A 22300-nucleotide genomic window follows, 5' to 3' on the forward strand; every position below is an offset into this window, starting at 1 on the left:
GACCTAGCAGGAGTGAATTGCAGTAGTCTAATTTAGCGAGGATAATAGACTGAAGTACCAAACGGAAGTCTCTAAAATGCAGGAGAGGTTTCAGTTTATTAAGTACTTGTAATTTAAAGAAACATTCTTTGGTAGTGTTGTTGACAAATGATTTTAAGTTGAATCTGTTGTCGAACCGAACCCCTAAGTCTCTGACAGAAAGGGAATGGTTGATAACTGTTTTGGCGAATTGAGAAGCGCCAGGAGAGTTGAGGAGAATTTGGTTTTCATCTGGTGAAATGATGAGGATCTCGGTCTTATCTGGATTGAGGATGAGGTTTAGGCTGGTGAGAAGACTATTGATCGATTGTAGACAACTGTTCCAGTAGGCCCAGGTTTTTTGAAGTGAATCTGTGATTGGGAGAAGAATCTGGACGTCATCAGTGTATAGGTAAAACGTTAATTTTAGGTTGGATAGTAATTGGCATGTGATGTATCTGTTTTGAAATATTTTATTAGTGTTTGATAATATTTTAAACATTTTTATATGAGTTTTTAATTGGCAGAATTTTTTATCTGCAGATTTGACATTCTTTTTATTGGTATATTTAATGTTTTATATTTCTTGATTGTGTTAGCATTCTTGTGATTTCCAGTTCAGTTTTTGTCTGCATGTTTCAATTCATATTTTATGGTCTCTTTATTCTGTATTTGGTGAGAGTCTATCTGTGCTCTGCTTGTGTGACTGAGGCTTTAGGTATTCTGCTACTGTAGTTTCTGTGTAGGGATTTACAACAACCTGGCTTTAATCTGTTTTCCTAATAGGAGGTGTATTGGTGTTTAGGGCCTGATGTAATATTTGCAGAATTGCTTTTCAGAGGGTGAGTACTGGCAGTTATGATATGGAAGGCTTACTAAATTGGAATGGTAGTTCAATTTATTCCTGGCTTTCTGTGGGCCAAGTCCACCCCAGTGCACTTTACCATAGGCCTAATACCATATGGGATCCAGTAAACCGCCTGATCACTAAGAGAAAAGTAGTTTATTAACTTTATTAAACTATTATTATTGAAAGTGTCTTTTTTGCAATGTATGGAAATATAATATACAGTGGGGCCAATCTAATAAGACCAGTGGCAAAGCAGGCGCTAGTTATGAGCACGGGTTCTGATTACCGCACGCGGCTAAAGCTGGCGCCTCCACAGGATGTAAAAAAATAAATTATGCAAATGATTTGCGCACAGAAATTCACGCAGTCATGAAGAAATGCACTTACCTAAGCCCAGTAAGGCCCTATGCAATAAGCGGCTGCGTCCGCGCTGAAAAGCCACGCCGATAATCCGTGCATAAAAGCGAGTGAGCGGACAGGTCTCCCTATTCAGTGAAAATATGACCCTGGAATGCATTTTTAATATTTCAAATAACTTTGTGTGCTGCAGAAAAAATGGCAAATATTCTCAGGGGTGATAATTCACACTGGCATGACAGCGAGATAGGTGCTCTTACGGCTATGAATCCAGCCACTCGGGCACTGTGATAGGTGCTCAGCTTGCCACAAATCTGGAAGATTGGGTGCCTAGAAAAATGCCTAGGTAATTACCAATCTCCACGCTCAGAGCGGCGAGATAGGCGCTTTTCTGGCCGCTCGAGCACCGAGATAGGTGCTCAGCCAGGCACAATTCAGGGCACTCAGGCTCTCAGAAAGGTGCCTAGCTAAGCTGGCTGCTCGAGGGTCCAGATTGGTGACTACCTAGGTGCTTTTCTGGACACCTAATCATCCAGATTCGTGGCCAGAAGAACGCCTATCTCGTTGCCCGAGCAGCCACATTCCCTGTTTAGCTAGGCGCTTGTCTGCTCCCTCCTGATCCTCTCCTGCCATGACCTCTGACACCTGCCAATCCTTCTGCTACTGTCATCCTTTGGTGAAGCCACGGGATATACCACAGCATCAGGAACAGCTGGACACAATCAGAAATCTCCATTATAAAAACCACACCAGAGCTGCACGGACACACAACACAACACCAATGGAATAAAATAGCCCCCCTCCCCCCGATCCGGCACTGACACTTAACTCGTGCCCTGACCATGGCGGTAAGAAACCCGCATTAAAAAGCCCACACTAGCATTAGCACGGCTCCCTGCATTGCCTATGATTAGGTAATCGCCTCCTTTGCATGCCATTAGCATGCACTCGCGCAGAAAAACCGCGAGTCTATAAGCACGTTTGTACGCACTTTTTTCCTGCGCACAAATCCCTCACTACATCCCTGTACAGGGCTTTGCGTGGGGAAAACGTGCAAACAAACCCGCGGCAGCTTATTACATCGGCTCCAGTATACGTTATTGTGAGTGATCATTTTATTTTAGAAGATTGTACTTTAAGTGTCCCTTTTCCATATACAATCTGTTTTTTTAGGTTGGGGAAGTGGATGATAAATTTTAAAATGGAACAGAATGCACAATTTTTAATTGTGGGGGGAGGGGGAATGAAAGGCAGTAAGGTTTTGTCTAGGGCATCTAATACCCTTGTACTCACCCACACACACACACACCCAGACTCCCAGGGGGCAGATCCTGGAGCAGGGTGGGAGGCAGGCAGGCAGTAGGGAATGGAAGAGTAGCCTAGTGCTTAGAGCAGTGAGCTGGGAACGAGGGACGCCAGGCTTCGAAGCCCACGGTCACGAACTTGGGCTCGTTACTTCACCCCCCATTGCCTCCCCCCCCTGCCCTGGCTCATTGGGTGATTTCACCTCCCCCGCACCATAGGGGAGGGGGGGGTGCCATTTCATCCCTCGCCTCTGGCTGCAGAGTGGCTAGAGCTGCCCTTGCACGGGCCACCGAAGGAAATGGCAAACCACTATAGGAGCGGGAGGGGGGAGGGGGGGGGGGGCAGGAGCGTATGATCACTTACCCTTTGACTAGCAGGAAGAGAATAAGAAACAATAAACAAACTCATGACGGAATGTGGTTGGGGTTTTTTCAAATATTTTTAAGCTTTGGACCTTCATCATCATTAACGGAGACTTCTTGATTTGCACAAAACAGAAACTTGCATGGAAATGAGACCATCAGGTCACTGGTGTGTGGCTGCTCTCTGACCTCTGCTCATAGCTGCTGGTTAAGGCCTCTTTGGCTTGCTCACGGACTCTCTAGCGAGGGCAGCTTAGAAAGCTGGGCATGTGTTGTTTCGCAAGCCCGTGTCGTCAGTCACAGTTTAACAATGACGACATTGGTTACAGAAAGAATACATTCTCAGCTTTCTGTTGTTTTCTTTGAAACAGAGTTTGTAAAAAAAAAAATAGATTTGCTCCCAAAAATGACCTGAAATCACAGGCAGCCATACACAAACCAACCTGAAGGTCTTTTAAAAGCCACTGCTTAAACAGCATCAGAGCTGGTATTACTGAATGGCACTCTGTACTCTATAGATGGGTCAGGCATGTACTGGATGGTTGCACCAATCAGATGTTAGGGAGCTACCTTGTCTGCTTTGAAGAAGGCATGGTTTTCATCTACAAGAGTAGGTGACTGGGCCAGTAACAATTTTGTGCAGAATGTAAAGGGACTGGCTGCCATTTTGTTGTATAAACTGCGGTTAGATTATTCAGGGATTTTTGTTTTATGGAATTAAGATTGTGTAATTGGACACAGTTGAAAGGTTATGTGTAGGATATAATTAGGACAGTCATGGCTGAATGCTTCATTCAGCTCAGACAGTTAATGTTATGCAGGGTTTGACTGGGGCAGCCATGATTTTATGCAGCCTGCAGGTAGGGTTGCAGCACAGCAGCTAAACAATAGATTATGATTTGCATTTATTCTAGAGATAATGGAGCTGGAGGGTCATTATTTTCCTTGTCGGTTAACTACATCCCACTGCAGTAAGACAAGTTATGGCCCAATTTTTGGCTTGTTTTGCTTACAATCCACCAGGATGGGAGTTAAATGGATTTGTTAAAATTATATCACAATAGGGTTCCCCCCCCCCCCCCCAATTGTGAACCTCCCTGCTAATTTTATGAACCAAAACATAAAAACTAAGTCCCCATGTGCTATACAAATAGCGATATAAAAACAATCTAGTTCTACCCCCATGGATTACAATCAAAGTGAGCCGTATCCCCAAATCATTCCATCTCCAAACGATGCCACTACTGCTTCCTTTGTGAGATGTCACTTCTGATGCAGGACAGGGCTGGTGCAAGAGTTTTAGGTGCCCTAGGTGAACCTTCAGTCACGCACCCCCAACTTGTCTATTGGCGGCAGCTCCAGTACTGCCTTCCTTTCTTTGGCAGAATTGGCTTCCTCCCTCTGTTCCTCGTGCTGGTAGGATTTTGCTGACCTCAAAATTTTGGCACTCCAGGCAAATGCCTAGTTTGTCAGTGGAAGAGCTGGCCCTGCACCATTGCCCAATGAAACAAAGCAGCCTCTGCCAGACTGTAGAAGACATCTCACACAAAAGACAACAATTCTGAACAATCAACCACCCCCAACCCTTGCCGTCTGCTAAACAAAGCAATTGAAGCGATGTTATGATGTAACAAAGTCAGACAGTGTTGGCTCCGGATTCCAGAGTGACCAACATGGCACCAAATCTCTCAGAAACTATTAGGTCTATCAGGACCAGCCTTACCACTTTTCAAAACTTGACTACTCTCCGGTTGCTGTTGCTGTCCCACCACTGTGTCAGAGATGTATTACAGCAGCGAGCTAATGCTATGAGCTGGCAATGTGGGTGTGCAGTGCCTTTGCTCATTGTAACTCCATCGTGCACTCAATACCACATCCTTTTGATCAGAAATTGCATCAGTTAACCTCCATCACAATGACTGTACCAAGACAGGAGCATTCTTATCTAGTGCAATCACTTTGCCCTCTTGAATTTAACTTTTCCACTCGTTTGGTACCAAGCACTCCTAGCAGCCTTTTCACAACCTTGCTTCCACTATTTTTTTTTCTCACTACATTGCTGCTTCTGTCTCAATGACCAGATCAGTGGATTATTCTGTGCAGACAAAATGGACAACTGAAGAGCAGGATGAAGGTACTGAAATCCCCTAATGAACTCCTGTTCAGCTCTGCTTACATGGATGCCTTCTGGTTCAGGAGCACAGTGGCCCTGATTCTGGTAGCTGGGAGCCAACGATGAGTTGGGCAGGGCAGTCCTGAAAGCCTTTGGCATTATATACTGTAGCACACAAATGGGGGAAGCTGTCAAAAATTGTGATTTGGGATGACTTGAGGTTTTTTTGGGGGTGGAGAGGGAGTTAAGTTGCATGCTGAGAAAAGACGTTGGGAACGACTGTAGTAATTTGGCCACTATTTATATTTAAAACTTATAGAACTGTAAGGAAACTACATTTAGTTTACTTTTACAGATAAATCATGTCAAGCCACCTTTATTTTGCCTTCCTTAAAGTTCAACTCTTTCAGGAAGGGAAGTGTAATATTTATTTGATTTCTATTCTGCCTTTCAGCAACTTCAAAGCAGATTGCATTCGGTTACTATAGGTATCCCCGTCTCCCCTAAGGGCTCCCAATCTGAGTTTGTACCTAAGCTAACAAAGGGTGAAGTAGCTTGTCCAAGGTCACAAGGGGTGATAGGAGGATTTTAACCGTGGCTTCCCTGGTTTGTAGCCTGCTCTTCTAACCACTCGGCTACTCTTTCACTGCACCATGAGTCACACTGAACATCTTCAACCATAAACCAAATCAAGAAGCTTTATTTTAAGCACCCAATTCCACTTAGAGGTTTTTGTTTAAGACGGAAATGTGCTTGGGGCCGCTAGGTTGAGCAGACCAGTTCTTGGCTGAATTGGCTGTCCTGAGTCTGCTGGACTGTGAGCCTGGAGAACAGATCCCTTTGCATCTCCATTTCATGGACAGTGGACCAAACCATTGCACCTTGCGCCAAATCGTTTTCTTTGTCTTTGGCAGAAACTCTTGGGGCTTTGCTGGAGAATGGAAATAAACCTTCTTTGAAGCTAAACCTTGGAGCATCTGTTCAGCACTTCCAGATGTGGACCCGGCAAAGCGTCCAGTAAAGCTCGGTAAGGCATTCTTATTTTAGATCACAGATAATTGCTTTGTTCCTCTTTCATGGTATCAAGCGCTGCATCATCTCTAAGCAGCAGGAAACCAAAGTGTACTGTAAAAAACTGAACGGAGTGACCAGCCATTTCTGAAGGGTGGCTGAAATAATCTCTCTGTATGCAAATTCGAGACATCTGAGCCAAATGGGCATTGCATTGAAATGAACAGACTGATGCTGGCATTGCACATCGCTAGTATACTTAAAACGTAAAAACAATAGCAGTTCATTGAGTTCCACCATCTTTACATTACTCGGTAGGGAAATGTTTTGTGTGCTGATCAGATAGAAAGATAGCACCGTGTAAGCAAATCAGGTGTGGTAGTTTTGGGTAGTGATGGCACGATTAGAAGCATAATTATTGTTCAAAGGTGCAAGCTGTCCTAAGCTCCCTCTTTCTTGTAGTGATCAAGAAATCAAAAAGATCAGAAACCTTACAGAATGAATGGTACCCATGCTCCTAAAACCAAGTTTGAGGTTGGAACCTTTAAGGGGACAATTTGCAGCAGTCTGCACTGAGTGTTGCTCTGTGGGCACCTTGTGGCTAAACTGAGTTCTTTCCCTTTGAAAATTAGATGCAAGTATGCACATCCAAAGTGGCCGCATACATTTGCAGCTGCTATTTCTGTGGGCAGCCAATCGGGAGGAAACTGCTGCATGTAGTTTAGAAAATCCAGTCTATATGTGCTGGTTCCCTACCCCCAGCTAAACATATCCCCCGGGGACGGCTCGTTATAATCTGGTTAAAAGTATGCACATTATGATCCCCCCCCCCCCCCCACGGTCTTCTAGCTGGATAGAGGGGCACGGTTTTTGCAGTCAGGTAGTGCCCTGGGTTGATAACTTTGAAAACTGTTCTCTCATGGTCCGTGGTAGTTTGAACCCGTGCACAAATCATCAATGCCTGCTTTCTGTTTGTTTTGTCCCATTCTTGCAGCCTGGGCTCCAGGATCAGCATGAAGAACGCGCCAGCACTGCAGGCAGTTCCATTACTTATTCTGCTTTCTGGCATTGTCCAAAACAGTAAGTTCCTAAATACAGAAAACCTGCATGAAAGCTGTTTTCTCTTCTCTATAACTTTTAAAAGTCCTGTAAGCAAAGGAAGTGGGACTTCATTGACTTATTCGCAACACTTTCATGGCACATCACTCTTTTTAAAAAAAAATATTTTAAGAGACTGGATTCTAACATATAATTAAGTGACAATAGTGCTATCAATGAATTGATTCATTTGTTGGAAAGGGAGGTCGCTGAATGATGTAGGACACCATTTACTGAACTTGCTGTGTGTAATCTATAGCGTAGAGACCGAATTTTGCCAGAGTTTCTGGCATTTGTTGTCGTTGCTGTAAGAAAAGTTAATAGTACATGCATGATCCCCAGAAGATTCACCACTTGGTCCATTGCAGGGATGTGAGTCCAAGCTGAGACAAACAAGTTACTTTTTCAGCATGCCCTACGAGAAACAGCTCGGCTGGAAACTAAATAAATTACTCTGTTACATTGTATATCAAACGAGAGTTCCAAATTGTTAAATAAGCTATTCTGTTACTATGTAATAATAATAAGACACCGTTGTCATATTATTCCATGAGTTACTCTGTAAACCGATGTGATATTCCATATCGAATGTCGGTATATATAAACAAATTAAATAAATGAATGAAAAGAGGGTCTCTGCTTACTTCAAGCCCAAGTTACTGTAAGCAGCGCACTTAAAACAGGATTTTACTCTCAACCTATTTTTCAGATTGAATCGGAGGAACAACAAATCTCAAAATCCAGTCTACATAAAATTTATATTGAAAATTATGCATCGCGACATTACAAACTCTTCCTTATTATCTATCTTCTTTTTAATTCATGTACTGCCAATAACAGATTTGAGGATAATTTTATAGCAGCTCGCATAGGCTGAAGTCCGCATGTAGATGGTGTATGCAGACTTTGTGCACATAAATCCGCTTTGGAAATTAGCGGGCACGAGTGTTCACATATTTGCTCCTGCTTGGAGCAAATATGTGAACACATACAAGTACATTTACATGCATACTTTTGAAAATGGAAAGGATCAACGTAAATGTCCTTCTCAGCCCAACTTCTCCCCTTTGAACATTTTTTCATGAAAATACATGTGAAATCGTTTGCACGTGTGCTTTTATATGCACTACCACTGAGATAATTTTCAAAAGCATTTGGAAATTCCCCCCCTTTAAGTCTAAATCTGTGTTTCTAACTTGTTTCCATCTATCCTCAAAGACAACCTTGTGTTTTCCCCAAAGGCTGCATAGTAGTTTTGAATTAGTTAAGTAAGGGCAAGTGCTTTTAGCTTCTTGCCCTTAGTTCAGCTGACTCTCAGCTGGAGCATGCTCAGTGTGCCTTATCTTCCTAATTCCAAATGATAGTAATGTCAAGAAAGCCAAGCTGCATGCTGGGAAGGGGACCATTAATCTCACGCAGACTGCAATGGATAATAATGTATTATGCAGTTCTGACCATGGGCTGGCATAAAAAACCCACATAACAGAAATGTATTTGGTTTCCTCAAGATAGGATGCCCTTTGCCCCACATTTTGTTTTATTAACGTAAGCTGTATGTATTTTTATCTACCAAACTCAACTAAATTCTTTCTGCTGGCAATGTTCCAAAATCTCCCTTATGAATAAACAAAGCTAATATATTTTAAACGGAGGAGGGCCCATTTTTCGACCAAACCTCATATATAGAAGGCAGAAAGGTTTTAATAAATGTATTGTATCCACCAGGGTATTCCTTCTTTGTTTTCCTTCCTCTCTCCCTTCCAGATGCGTATCTGTGGTTAGCTCCAGGATTTGTTTCTACATTAAATTTCCTGATGACAGCAAATGCTTCTCACAACTTCTAGAAGAAACTTAGCATATGACCATTTCTCATAGTAAAACTGATCTGCTAATACCCAGATGGGGGTATTAGCAGATCAATGAAATCCATAGCTAAGCTGCTCAGAGCAGCTCGTGAGGCTTCCTTTGGAACCATGCAAGATTGTAATGAGTCCATAACTCTTCCCTTCTATTCTTGCAGCTACATGTTGTAAAGACCTCGCTTGCTTTGTAGACTACATTGATACCTTGACATGTACCTACAAAATCAGCCACCATGGATTGAATGGGATGTTCTACAACCTCACTGCAACCTGGTAGGTATTTTGCCAGTAAAAATGTGACAGGCGATTAAACAGTTTGTCTTGTAGTATAATCACTTCGTAGCGTTATAAAATGAGCAAGATAAAGGTGAGAATTCTCTTGATATGTTCTGAGCATAAGCACATAAGAAGTGTCATCCTGGGTGAGACCAAGGTCCATCAAGCCCTGCATCTTGTCTCTGACAGTGGCCAGTTCGGGACAAAACTTCCCAGCAGATCCCAGGGATAAGCAGTGGCTTCCCCGAGTCTGCCTAACTTAGAATTGTTTATGGACTTTTCCTCCAGGAACTTGTGCAAACCTCTTTTAAACCCCACTGTGCTGAATGCCTTGACCACATCCTCTGGCAAGAGACTCCACAGCTTGATTGTGCGTTGAGTGAAAAAGTACTTTTATTTGTTATAAATCTGCTGCTTGTTAGTTTCATGGAGTGTCCCCTTGTTTTGGTATTATTGGGAGGATAAATAGCCATCACCTATTTACCTTTTCCAGCCTACTCATGATTTTGTAAATGTCTATCATGTCCCCTCTCAGCCATCTCTTTTCCAAGCTGAAGAGCCCTGACTTGTGTAGTTTCTCATCATAAGGGAGCTATTCCATCCCCTTTGTCAATTGAATCGCCCTTTTTCATACCTTTTCTAGTTCTGCTGTATCTTTTTGAGATGTGATCATCCACGGCATACTCAATCTGCAGTTGCACCATGGCTCAGTACAGGGGCATTATGATATTCCCTATTTTTTTTCTCCATTCTTTTTTGGATCATTCCTAACACTCTGTTTGCTTTGTTGACCATCGCCGTGCACTGAGCTAAAGATTTCACTGTATTGTCCATAAGTCTCTGAGGTCCTCTTCTTGGGTGGTGACTCCCACGGTCTTTGCGAACTGACTCATGAGGTCAGTTCCCGGCCCCAGCTCCATCAGGTGCTCCTTCCCTCCCCTCCTCCCCCCCTCAACGGAATGTAAATCAGATCGATAGTTGAAAGAATTAAAATCTCAAAGATTTCATTATGCTACGTTGTATATTTCATTTTTACAGAACTCTTCCTGCCCCTCCCCCCCCACCCAAGAAAAAGGCAGAATTAACCCGTTTTATTTTTTCAAAGGATTACTGAGAGCCCTGAAAAAGGCCTGCCTGCCTGCAGTCTCATCCAATTGACTGGAAATAAGAGCCACGCAGAGTTCATGTGCACGAACCTAAGCATGCGGTATCTCGAGTCGGAGGACAGCTTCACAGTCCACATAATGGAAGGAGATGCCAAGGGTTACAGGCGTTCCAAAGAATGCCGAGATTTTGCTGCCATTGAACACTGTAAGTTTGTTTCTTTTCAAGCTTCAGAGCCCTATTCCAGCTCCGAACACTCAAGGCCGGGAGGGTCAGAGGAAGGCAGAACTCAAAGCCGTCGGGTGCTTAACGTTCCGGCTGCGTGATCGGGGGGGCACTGGAACGTGCTGTCGGTCCTTGGGATTAGACGCCAAAGAAATGTCCAATTGCAACTTTATTAAAATGGAGACCAATGATTTTTATATGTGCTCATTGGTCTCCATTTTAATAAAGTTGCAATTGGACATTTCTTTGGCGTCTAACCTCCATTTTTGCCCAAACGGCTTTTTTAGATAGCCTACCCTCCTGCTTTTTTGGTCCTTGGGATTAGACTGAAAATAGCAAATATACCGTACATCACTTCGGACCTTTCCAGATAGGCTTTTTTATGCTTTAAGGAAAACCAACAAACTAATTGGGTTGAGGCGGCAGATTTGGCAGGGCAACAGATGTTTCTGGGTGCAAGTTTGGGGGGATTTGCAAGTTTGGGCCCTTGCATCTGGAAACACTTTTTTGGCCTGACAAAGGAATCCTGGCCACCCGAATAAACTGCTTTTCTTTTAGATTTCTGTGGGGCTCGGATGACCTGCGATTTTCTGCATTGTTCTTGCTTTAGCTGGTTCATAGGTAGTTAAATAAAAACGATGCAGCTCCCATTAGAATGTGCAGGAGGGTAGGGGGGGTTGAGGGAATTCATAGGAATTATATTTTATTAATTTATATACATATTTTCAGAGCTTTCTTTCTGTGAAAGTAAAGGTGCTGGTACTCGCATGTAGGATGCCTGTTTTTTTTTTTGTTTTTTTATTGGATGGACCACAGGGCAAATCAAGCAGGTGGAGGGAAAAGGTGCCTGGTACCCAGTACTGGCGAGTACTCCCTGAACAAAAAAAAAAGCCCTGCGTATTTTACAGAATTGTGTGAGGTGTGTGCAAGTCTGATGTCCACCATCTAAGTGTAAAACACATCTCTCTCTTCCGCAGTTAAGCCGCGCCCTCCCTTCAACCTGAGCATATCTTTCTCAGCCGACTATAATGTTTCCTGGCAAACGGTGTACGAAGGCTACTACCTGCTCCGAAATGAACTGGAATATGAGCTGAGATATAAAAAGACAAGCGATCCCTGGGAGGTAAAAGAAGGGCACCTGCTTGCTTTAGCCTGAAACGCTTACACTACTCTGGAAAAGGATGCACTGGGGAGTTTTGTTGGATTAGTTGACCGAATTGTTTATCTGTATGTTGTGAACTTGAGCGAATGAGATCCACAAAGAGCAGCTTTGGGTTCCCTGCGCTGGCCTGGTGGCTCTCAGGGGTGGAGCTGAGTTCCCTTCTGGCCAGACAGAGCTGGAGATGCTGGCGGGGTATTCTTCATAGTCCTGCAGGCAGAAAATGTCTCAGTCATTGCAAGAAGGTGATACCCAGACTCAGGGTCCAGAGGGCGCCATGGGCTGTGGGCCCTGATGAAGGGCTGGATGGGATGGGGAGTGGAGGTGGAGGAAGAACAGGAAAGAAATATTCAGATCCTTCAGCCTCTTCTCATAAGTCTTCCAGTGCTGACCCCCTCACCATCTTGGTCACTCTTCTTTGGACTGCCTCTATCCTTTTTGAGATACGGTCTCCAGTACTGAACGCAGTACTCCAGGTGAGGCCTCACCAAGGACCTGTACAAGAGGATTATCGCCTATTTTTTCTTACTGGTTATTCCTCTCTCTATGCAGCCCAGCAATCTTCTGGCTTTAGCTATCGCCTTGTCACATTGCTTCACTGTCTTCAGATCATCAGACACTATCACACCAAGGTCCATCTCCCAGTCCGTGTGCATTAGTCTTTCACCGCCCGTCACATAAACTCTTTTGGATTGGCGCATCCCAGATGCATGACTCTGCACTTCTTGGCATTGAATCCCAGTTGCTAAATTTCCTACCACTCTTCAAGCTTTCTTAAATCACTTTTCATTCTCTGTTTCAGATCTTAGTATTAGGGATGTGAATCGGGCTTCGGACAATTGAAAATATCGTCGATATTTTCAAAATCGTCAGAAATCGGGGGCTCCCCCGAAATGATAGGAAAACCCCACGATATTGATCGTGGGGGTTCTCTTATCGTTATGGGGAGGGCGGGAAAAACGACACACAAAAATAACCCCTAAACCCACCCCGACCCTTTAAAACTAATCCCTTTGCTTCCCCCACCCTCCCAACCCCCCCAAAAACATTTCACAGGTACCTGGTGGTCCAGTGGGGGTCCCGGGAGCGATCTCCCGCTCCCGGGCCGTCGGCTGCCACTAATCAAAATGGCGCCGATGGCCCTTTGCCCTTACTATATGACAGGGTATCCATGCCATTGGCCGGCCCCTGTCACATGGTAGGAGAACTGGATGGCCGTGCCATTTTTAAAGATGGCGCCGGCCATCCAGTGCTCCCTCCATGTGAAAAATGTTTTGTCATCTGCTTACCTATTTGCAATCCTTTCTTCTTCCTGATTTTTTTTTGCTTTCTTGATTTTTTTCTTCATCTCCCTCAGTTTCACCAGATATTCTTCTCTGTGTTCCTCATTTTGGGTTCCTTTATATTTCTTGAAAGCTGTTCTTTTTACTTTTATTTTATCAGCTACTTCCTTTGAGAACCAGATTGGTTTCTTATTTCTCATGCTTTTTGTTTACTTTTCTAGCATATAGATTTGTTGCTTTCTAACATATAGATTTGTTGCTTTCTAACATATAGATTTGTTGCCTTCATAATTGCTCCTTTTAATCTGGCCCACTGTTGTTCCTCTCGCATTTTCTCCCAGTCTTCTAGTTCTACCTCCAGGTGCATCCCCTTTTTGACAAAGTCTGTATTTTTGAAATTCAAAACTCGGGTCTTCATGTGATTTCTTTGTATCCTATTTGCGATATCAAACCATACCGTTTGATGTTCACTGGTGTTCAGGTGGGCACCCACCCAGACATTAGAGACATTATCCCTGTTAGTGAGCACTAAGGGGGTCATTTTCTAAAGCTAGCACACAAGAAAAGGGACGTTTCGCACGCAAAAAAAGTCCCTTTTCGCGTGCGATAGCTAAAAAGGGGCGGAGTCATGGCAGCATCTGCCCCGGAAGAGGAGGAGTCAGGGCGGACGCTGCGAAGACAGCGTGAACAGTGAAAAGGTAAGGAGCCTTTTCACTTCCAATTTCGCGCCCAACAGCATCACCTTTACGATGGCGCTATAAGGTGCAAAAGTCAGCAGCAATCGCACCGCGGAGGTGCGATCACTGCCGGCTATCGCAGGCCCGCCCCCCTGCACCGTGTGATTCATGATGCCACGATGTTTTAGAAAATATAGGCCTAAGTCGGTATAACTCCCTCCCTTGTGGGTTCCATTACCATTTGTCTGAAGAGAGCCCCTTGCAAAGCATCCACTATATCTCTACTTCTGGTAGATTCTGCAGAAGGGATTCTCCAGTCTACATCCGGCAGATTAAAATTTCCAGAAATCAACATGGCTCCCTTCTTTCCCACCTTTTGGATGTCTTTGACCAGCTCTCTGTCCAGTTCTTCTGGTTGAGTTTGAGGGCTGTAAACCACACCAGTAAAAATGGATGCACCATCATCTTTTTTTTTAGGACTGCCCATATTACTTTTTCTCTACCCCACATTCCTTGCTGTTCAATTGCTTGGATATTGTTTTTGACATAAAGAGCTACACCTCCCCCTTTTCTGTCCTCTCTGTCCTTCCTTAACAAGTTATAACTCAGTATGGCCATATCCCAATCATGAGAATCCGTGAACCAGGTCTCTGTAACAGCAACAATGTCCAAGTCTGCCTCCACCATTAGGGCCTGCAGGTCTGGGATTTTATGCATTTGTGTTCATAGTTTTCCAATTTTTCTCCCTTGATTTTTTGCATGTCCTAGTTACCTTTTCTGCTTTTTTGAGCTGATTGATTTTGGTTTTTTTCTCCTCCACTTCCTGTATTGCTTGGGGTGACTTGTCGATTTCATTGGCCATCTCCTGCCACCCCCATTCTTTAGTTTAAATGTCTGAAAATATATGATCTGAATTTCTCACCTAGCATCCTTCTTCCTGCTACAGATAAATGTAGGTCATCCTTACCATATAGCCTTTTACTGCTCCATACACAACCGCAGGCTCCAATGTATCCATACGTTAGTATGTTACATTTACGTGCGTAACTCCTTTGAAAATTCACCTGTAAGGGTTATGTAATAATGACAGGACAGAAACCCTACAGGCCACCTAGAACAAGGCAAGGGACTAGCACGACCTATAAATATTTTAATAAAATAAAATAAAAATAGGTTGACACGCCATGATAGCCCAGAATTCCTCTGGCCACAGACAGTCTCACACTGCTTTGTCACTGGGCCAGCCAGATGACTTAGTGGCCATGCAGAAACCTTAGGTCCAATGCCAGGACCTAGCTTCTGCTCACTGGGCCTGTAGAGGTCGAGTACGCTGGGGGAGGGGGCAGCATTCTCAATCCTTGAGGGTGGGTAGGGAAGAAAATCCCAGCACTTTCCCAAGGTCGACCCCTACAGGTGGGTCTTAGGCTGCATGCACACCAGCACGGGACCGATGAGGAAATGAAACCGGGGGCAGGAGGGGAGGAAAATGAAGGCAACAGCCCCTGTTCAGACAGATTACAATGGAACTGGGAACCGGAAAGAGCAGAAGGAAACAATGATTTAAAAAAAAAAAAAAAAAAAAAGTTTGCAAGCATAAAAATGAGTTGTTATTTCCCAAAAGATGCTTCTGAGATTCTGGGAGTCATCCCAGCAATGAAGTCCTATGGAGGCCATGTGCTGCCAGCTGTCCCGCCTGAGAACCCCATCTCTGGGGAAAATATTAGCAGAAATGCTGGGTGCAGCTACAAGGGAAAAAATAAAACAGCAAGGGGTAAATAATGAAAACTGGGCACCTTGGTGGAAAACTCCATGAGCGCTTTTATCCGGAGAGGGTTGATTTTATTTAATTTTCCAAGGAAAAGTGAAGTGCAGAGATTTGCACTGGAATTTTCTGTGCGTAAATTTCCCAGCACAAAACTAGACGTGTGTCTCAGGCTCCTGGGACCACCTCTGTGGTCCACAAGTGAAAGGATGCACGTGGCCATGATGAAACGTGCATCCTTGTACCCGCGGTCAGGGCGGGCGACATCAAACAGACCATTTCTGAGGACATGGCATGGATTATTGACCCCCCTCCCCCCCTCTGCAATCCAGCCTGATTCACCGAGTTTAAAAGTATCAGTGTTTTAAGGGGGGGTAGGAAATCGGGGAACACAGCCACGTAAAGTGACCAGAAGGCTCACCATTTATTGCCTTGGTTTTAAAAATAGCACCTCAAGCTATAGGAATGCCGTAAAGTAACAACTTCAAATCCCTGTGTCCCCAGGATCATCAGAGTGTGCCTATCACAAGGGACGAGAAAAGGCTGCTTCTCCTGCAGTCCAGCTTGCACTGGAACACGGAGTACGAGGCCCAGGTGCGAGCCAAGCCGGGAGGCCATTCAGAGTACAAAGGGGTCTGGAGCGACTGGAGTCGCAGCTTAACCTGGAGGACTAATGGTACAGTACAGAATGCACTGGGGCTTCCTATGCTAATGGCCGAGTGTCAGGCCAGAAATGGATTTCCTTATCAGATCTCAGATGAAATTTAGGAGTAGGGCTGGGTTTCTCACCTTTGGCTGAAATAGAAAGCAACTTAAAAACATGAGGCTGTCAGTAAGGTGCTTTTCATTTTTGGGGGCATGTTTGTTTGTATAATAGTCCATTCACATAAATTATCATCGTGAAAGGTACAGTGGCAGAGGTGATGTAGGAGGCAATTTTCGACCACCTGCATAGTTGCAAAGTCCATCTGCGAGTTTAACACACATCCTTTGCAGCTCATTGTCAAAAGCAAAATGAGCCGGGCAGCTTCTCTTGGAAACTTGGCTAGCGTAAAGTAAGCGGACAAAAAACACCCGTGCATGTTACAACCTCTGTTTATTTACTAAAGTGGGATGAGACTGCTGGTCCCGTAATGCATCAAAGTGGTGTACAAAAAAAAATAATTTTTCCTCCTCCTCCTCAGATGCATAAAACAAATCCCCCCCCCCCCCCCCATCTCCCAGCCTCATTACCATAAAATGAAACTTGTCCAGGTGGCTATTCGGGCTGAAGGGGGAGGGGATAAGCAGGCGTAGGTTTGAAAGTGGAATGAATGGGCGCTGCTTTACTCTCCCCTGGCTTCATCCTGGCTCAATGCATGGCAGCTGGGGAAGCCCGCACTTGGTTTCAGGGGGCCAGAGGGCAGCAATTTTCAGCCAGCCCAGTTTACCCAGGCCCAATGGCATTGAGAGTGGTCACACCCCCCCCCCCCCCACACACACACACCCCCCCCATGGGCAAGGGTCATGCAGAAGTCATCGTGTCACTGGTCCACACTTGTATCGTAAAGTTGCCATGTTGGCTAGCTCGTCCTCCTGCCCTCGGTCACAGTTGTCTCGGGGTGCACCACCAGGCCTGTTCATTGTCCAGTTTCTGCAGTGCCATCACGGTGCCTTCTGAAGGCTTTCAATCACCAAAGGCAAGATGATGTTATCTACCTCCCACCCACGTTTACCAGCTGGAGAGCATTTAGAGACGCTAAAAATCCGTAGTTTAAAAAGAGCATTTTGGCAAACGACAGAACAATGTTTACAAATCCAAAACAGAAGCACTTGAGTGACCTGAACTAACTACAGGGGGTTAATATTCATAAAACACCCAAGTCATACTATTTCCCTTGGCTTTCTGATTGATTTTGCCATTTCCGTCAAATGCCACTGTACTGACCACGCCTACTGCTTGGATCAATACAATCAGGATTTTAAAAGTAATAGGACATAAACTTGTTTCAAGCCAACTGGTTTGCACATTGGATGTAACACACTCTACATGCCACACTAGCCTTATACGATAGGACCATCTGCTCTGGGCACTTCCCGTTTTCAGTCAGAACTACCATTTCCATGTTTTAATGCCAGTTTTGCTTTCTTGTCTTTGTTCTGTGTTATATTCCTCAAGCAACCTTGCAGACGGACAGCGAGAGCTTCTCCCCTATAGCGCACCGAGCTCTTGCACGCTCCAATCGGATGCTTCATGTGGTTCAGTGCTTTCTACAAAAGTAAACGGGAAGAAACAGTAAATAGATTAAAGTGAGGAATGAGGGGATGGAAGATACTAGAAACACAGGGCAGAACAGGTCAAAAGGCTCGCTCGATACCCTGATCAAGTTAAGTTGTGCAAAGGCACTTAAGAGTGCTCGGACAGGAATGCATGAGGCAGGTATCCCATGCACGTGCTTTGCGCTTTTAAGGAGAATAAACCCGTTGACTGTTTATGCTCAGCGCTTTTGCCTTTAAAGCTTTCAGTGTGGTGGTTTTCCATAGAATTAAAAGGTATCCATATTCTAATTCCTCCTTTTTTTGCCTGCAGAAGGGAAGGAAGAGTCACTCGACAGACTGAGGCCCTGGCTTGGCGGAGTCCTTTTTGTTTTAGCAATAGGGCTTATGATCTTTCTGTACAAATCCTTCAGCCTGTTGAAGCGGTGAGTTGAAGGCATAAAATGTTGTAATCAGAACAGCCCCGGTTTAGTGCTAAAACAGATTCCTAATGTAATCCTCCTCCTGCCTTTGTCTGGGGCATGTTGTACTCATTCAGTCTTTTGCTTTTCTGATATCCTCGAAGCCCAAATAATGCTGCCACAAATCCTATACTAATTTGCTGAGTTATTATATTTGTCTTTTGGGTTTATTTTTTTTGGCTTGCCTCCTGCTTCCTCGGTGATCTCCAGCTTTGGGTGAGGACTCACTTGACTGAGACTCACAGTGGAAGAAAAGCAGATTAGATCAAGGTTAAAGCAGCACCGCGGACTTCCATCACCTGGGCATGGTATCTTTTTAAATGAGAAGCGTTCTGTTTCTGAGAAACCAGACGTTAGGTTTCACGGCATTGCTAATCACCCAGCAGGACGATCTGCTATTACTGGAATTAACATATTACTAATCCTTGACCAGAACTGATGTGCATTAAACTAACATAACTGAACACAAAGTGCAGCTAACTCAACGTCAACAAGAGCAGCTGGAATAAGAAATCTTGAGTTTGTTCACAGCTGGTCTGCAGTAGAGTCTGTTCTTTGAGAACTGATGCTGAAGACTGTGCATTTGTTTGTAGAAATACAAGAATTGGTTTCATTCTTGCCATTAAGAGATGTTCATTCCTCTATTTCTTACTTAGCGGACTAACATATGAATCATCCAAAGAAGAGGCTGGCCCCGTGGTTAAGTGACAGCACTGTGCCGGGGTCAGTTCTTGGGCCGGATCTTCCACACTCCGAGTCAGCTGGAGCTGATACGGAGGCAGCAGTGACAGCCCCCGGGAGGGGGAGGAATTAAGAAGAGCAGCCCCTCACGGCCGGATTTAGAGCCCACAGTACATGGTTGCGGGTGGGGCACCAGTGCATGGCTCCGAGCAATCATCAGACTCGAAACAGTGGGGATGGGACAGGGGGAAAAAAAATCCCTGGATCACAGAGCAAATCACTGTGGATGAAGGTTCATGATGCCAGAATCCCAGTCTTGGTTTCAAATGAACTGGAAGAAGAAGGAGAAAAGGAGGAACTATGGGTCGAAAAAAAAAAGAAAAAAAATTCTCTAAAGATGATGATGCAGATGAGCTTTCTTGACTGCACAGATCCCTTCTTCAGATGCGAAAGCAAGAAGATGCCCTAAGCCTAAGAAGGGACACCTTACCACCTCTGAATACTTCTTATTTTGGTCCAGTCATAGACGATATCATTACCTGCAGAGACGTCCATTTCTCCTGAATTGGTTCCAGCAAATAATGAATCAAAGAGAGTGAACGTAAGATCCCAGATTGCAGCAGGAAGGTTGCAAAGGGTACAGAGGGGTTTTAGTAGCAGCCTGAAACTTTGTGAGAATGCCCTGGAGCAAGATGAAAGTCCCTTAGCCACCTCCATCAGCGTAGCTATGAGAATGTTGTATTCCTTCTGAGGAGTAAATATGATCTCAGAAGCAGACATTGCAGCCAAAGTTTGCTTATCTGGGCTACTCCTATGACCACTGGAATTTCCTGAGGAGTCTCTCATAGGGGACTTTGTCAAACGCCTTCTGAAAATCCAAATACACTACATCAGCTGGATCACCTTTATCTGCATGTTTATTTACTTTCCTTTGCTTAAACCATGTTGACTCTTCCCCATGGCCAGGAATGTTATTTTCAAGAATTGCTTCTACCATTTTCCCAGCACAAATGTCAGGCTCACTGGTCTATAGTTGGCTGCATTACCCCTAGAGCCCTTTCTAAAAATTGCTGCTACACTGGGCCCCTCCTAGTCTTCAGGTATTGTGGCTGCTGTCAATAGGTAACAGATGACTAGTAACAGGCTTGCAAATCCATGTTTAAGCTCCTTCAGGACTCTTGGGCGAATCCCATCTCATCCTGCTGATTTTGTCAGTTTGATCCTTTGCATCTTCTGTTTTCACAGTCATTGGATTTAGTTTCTGGTTTGGGTTATGTCCCCAACATCCTGCTCAGTAAAGACTGAGGAAAAGAATTTGGTTCCTTTAGATTTTCTGCTATTTCCTTCTCCCCCCTTGTAGTCTTGCAATCCTGCTGACATTTGTTTTGAATGTACTTCAGATGATTAGGTTCTACCTCGCTGGCGAGCTGATTTTCACGTTCTCCCGTGGCCTGACTCGCTGCTGTTTTTACACTGAACGTACCAGTGCCTCTGCTCATTGGAGTCTGCTTTCCATTCCTGGCCTCCCCCTTTCAAGCTTTTTTTTAATGCATGGAAGAAATGATATCCGGGCTTCCATTTTTAAACAACGTCCAAGCCTCGTGAAAACTTTTTTAAACTTTTAGTCTCGTTCTGATTTCCTCATTTAATCGTAGTCTCCCCTTTTTTTTTTTTATTGGAATTCCACCGCAGTACTTTAACTTAATATCCCCACCCTCCAGGGATTATCGCAGATCTGATTGCGTTACGGTCGGTACTGCCAGGCGGATCCCCCTGCTTTTACCCCTCGCAGCAAGGCCTACGTTCCACTGAGGAGCAGAGGCGAAGCGGCCTCTCCTCTCCCTGGTTCCACGATCGGCGGCTGAACGAAGGTACCGGCGATGGCTGAAGGTACCACCCACGTCGCCGCGCGGAAGGAGCTGGCTCCGATTCCCGCATCGCACCATCCTCCACGCTGCAGGTTGGCTGGGGATTGTTGCGGAGGGGCAACGTGCACAGCCCCTCCAGGCAGAGGGAGTCGGAGCCATAACGCAGCAGCAGTACCTAGCGGGCCTGTGATTTCGGGGGTTCCAGAAGGAAACCCGGTTCGGGGCTCCCAGCTAAGGGCGGTCACCACAACGACTGGACGGAAAGGGCGGGGATCCCCAAATAGCTGCAAATGAAGGCTCCTGGCACCAGATCCCAGGCCTGGTTCCGACTGAGCCGGAAGGGCATGGGAGCAGGAGGAGACTTCTGGGTCCTAAAAACCAAACCGAGGATGGGGGATTATGATTCATAATAATGAGGAGGAATGGACGGTTTTCATCTCATATAAGGTCTAACCTCCTCCCTACCCCACACCCCCTTTAACAGGCAAACACCAACTCTTAAAATTATTTGTTTGCTGCTTTGCTCTTCCTGTTTTTGTTTTTCTCTTTTACCTTTTTCTGTGGTGCCTTACAATAATTAAAAAAAAACCAAACAAACCCTCACTGTGACCTTCTGTATCTTTGTCCTTTCTATTTGCAGGGTATGGAGACAAGTGTGGGTCCTGACTCCAAATCCCGAACCCTTCTTCAAACCTCTTTACATGGGACACAATGGGGATTTTAAGGTAAAACCGGAATCGCTCTCATGAATGAGTCATCCCCTTTTTTTTGTTTCTCAAAGTTGATACAAATATTTTCTCTTTCTTTGCTTGGTACTTTCCGGGCAAGGGGAACTGGTGGGCGGATCCTCTCGCGGCAGATGCACATCAGGCTTGGCTAGGGTGGGTTGCACAGCCGCTGTTGGGTTTTTGTTTTGTTTTGTTTTTTTGCCCTGAGAGCTCTGGAAAGTACTGATCTTTAAGAGTAACCAGCAGACCCTTTTTCAATACCCAGGGCTGTTTCAAAGTTTCCAGTGTTTGGGGGGGATATTTTGTTTCTAACAGATGTGAGAACGGGATGGGGGGTGGGGGGGGTGGGGGCTGGCGCAGAGGAAGATTCAGAGATTAGCTCAGGCTGCAGAAACGAAAGCTCCCGTGACGTGAAACGTTGTCTGCCATTGTTGCACGGTGCCATGAGCGGAGCAGCAGGCACTGTTTCATCTGATTTGCCCCTTTTCCTCTCCCGTCGCGCCCCGTGTCCTCTGGTTACGTTTTATTCCTAAGCGTGGGCTGCGTAGATCCCGAGGACTCTGCAGGCAGACCCGGAAAATCCATTTCTGCCTCACCTGGAGTCCTTTCTGGATTTGCCACAGAAATGCGAAACCGTTTAGTTGCTTTGTGCCGCATTAGTATTCGGGGCAAGGCTGCCTCCTACCCTTATGGCCAAGAATAAACTGGGGTGCTGCTATCGCATGGGGGGGAGGGGGCATCTTCAGACTGTCTGCTCTGGGGCAAAACCCACAGGTACGTTTCACCCACAGACTCTGCGGTGAGTTTTAAAGCGAAGGTTCAGCGTGTACCCGTGGACTCCTGC

At 45.0% G+C, this 22300-nt stretch overlaps 1 protein-coding gene across 1 annotated transcript in view; it reads left to right on the forward strand.

The window, feature by feature from the left end:
• The window catches only part of IL21R (interleukin 21 receptor), a 37892-nt gene that overhangs the window by 3535 nt on the left and 12057 nt on the right, over positions 1 to 22300 (forward strand). The window contains exons 2-9 of the mRNA XM_029577247.1: positions 5920 to 6032; positions 7011 to 7096; positions 9135 to 9249; positions 10358 to 10563; positions 11559 to 11704; positions 15967 to 16138; positions 18032 to 18143; positions 21369 to 21453. Coding sequence (XP_029433107.1) covers positions 7030 to 7096; positions 9135 to 9249; positions 10358 to 10563; positions 11559 to 11704; positions 15967 to 16138; positions 18032 to 18143; positions 21369 to 21453 — 903 coding nt within the window. The 5' untranslated portion in view covers positions 5920 to 6032; positions 7011 to 7029. The remainder of the gene's footprint in view (positions 1 to 5919; positions 6033 to 7010; positions 7097 to 9134; positions 9250 to 10357; positions 10564 to 11558; positions 11705 to 15966; positions 16139 to 18031; positions 18144 to 21368; positions 21454 to 22300) is intronic.

The sequence above is a fragment of the Rhinatrema bivittatum genome, chromosome 14 (genome assembly GCF_901001135.1).
Source record: "Rhinatrema bivittatum chromosome 14, aRhiBiv1.1, whole genome shotgun sequence".
Lineage (NCBI taxonomy): Eukaryota > Metazoa > Chordata > Amphibia > Gymnophiona > Rhinatrematidae > Rhinatrema > Rhinatrema bivittatum.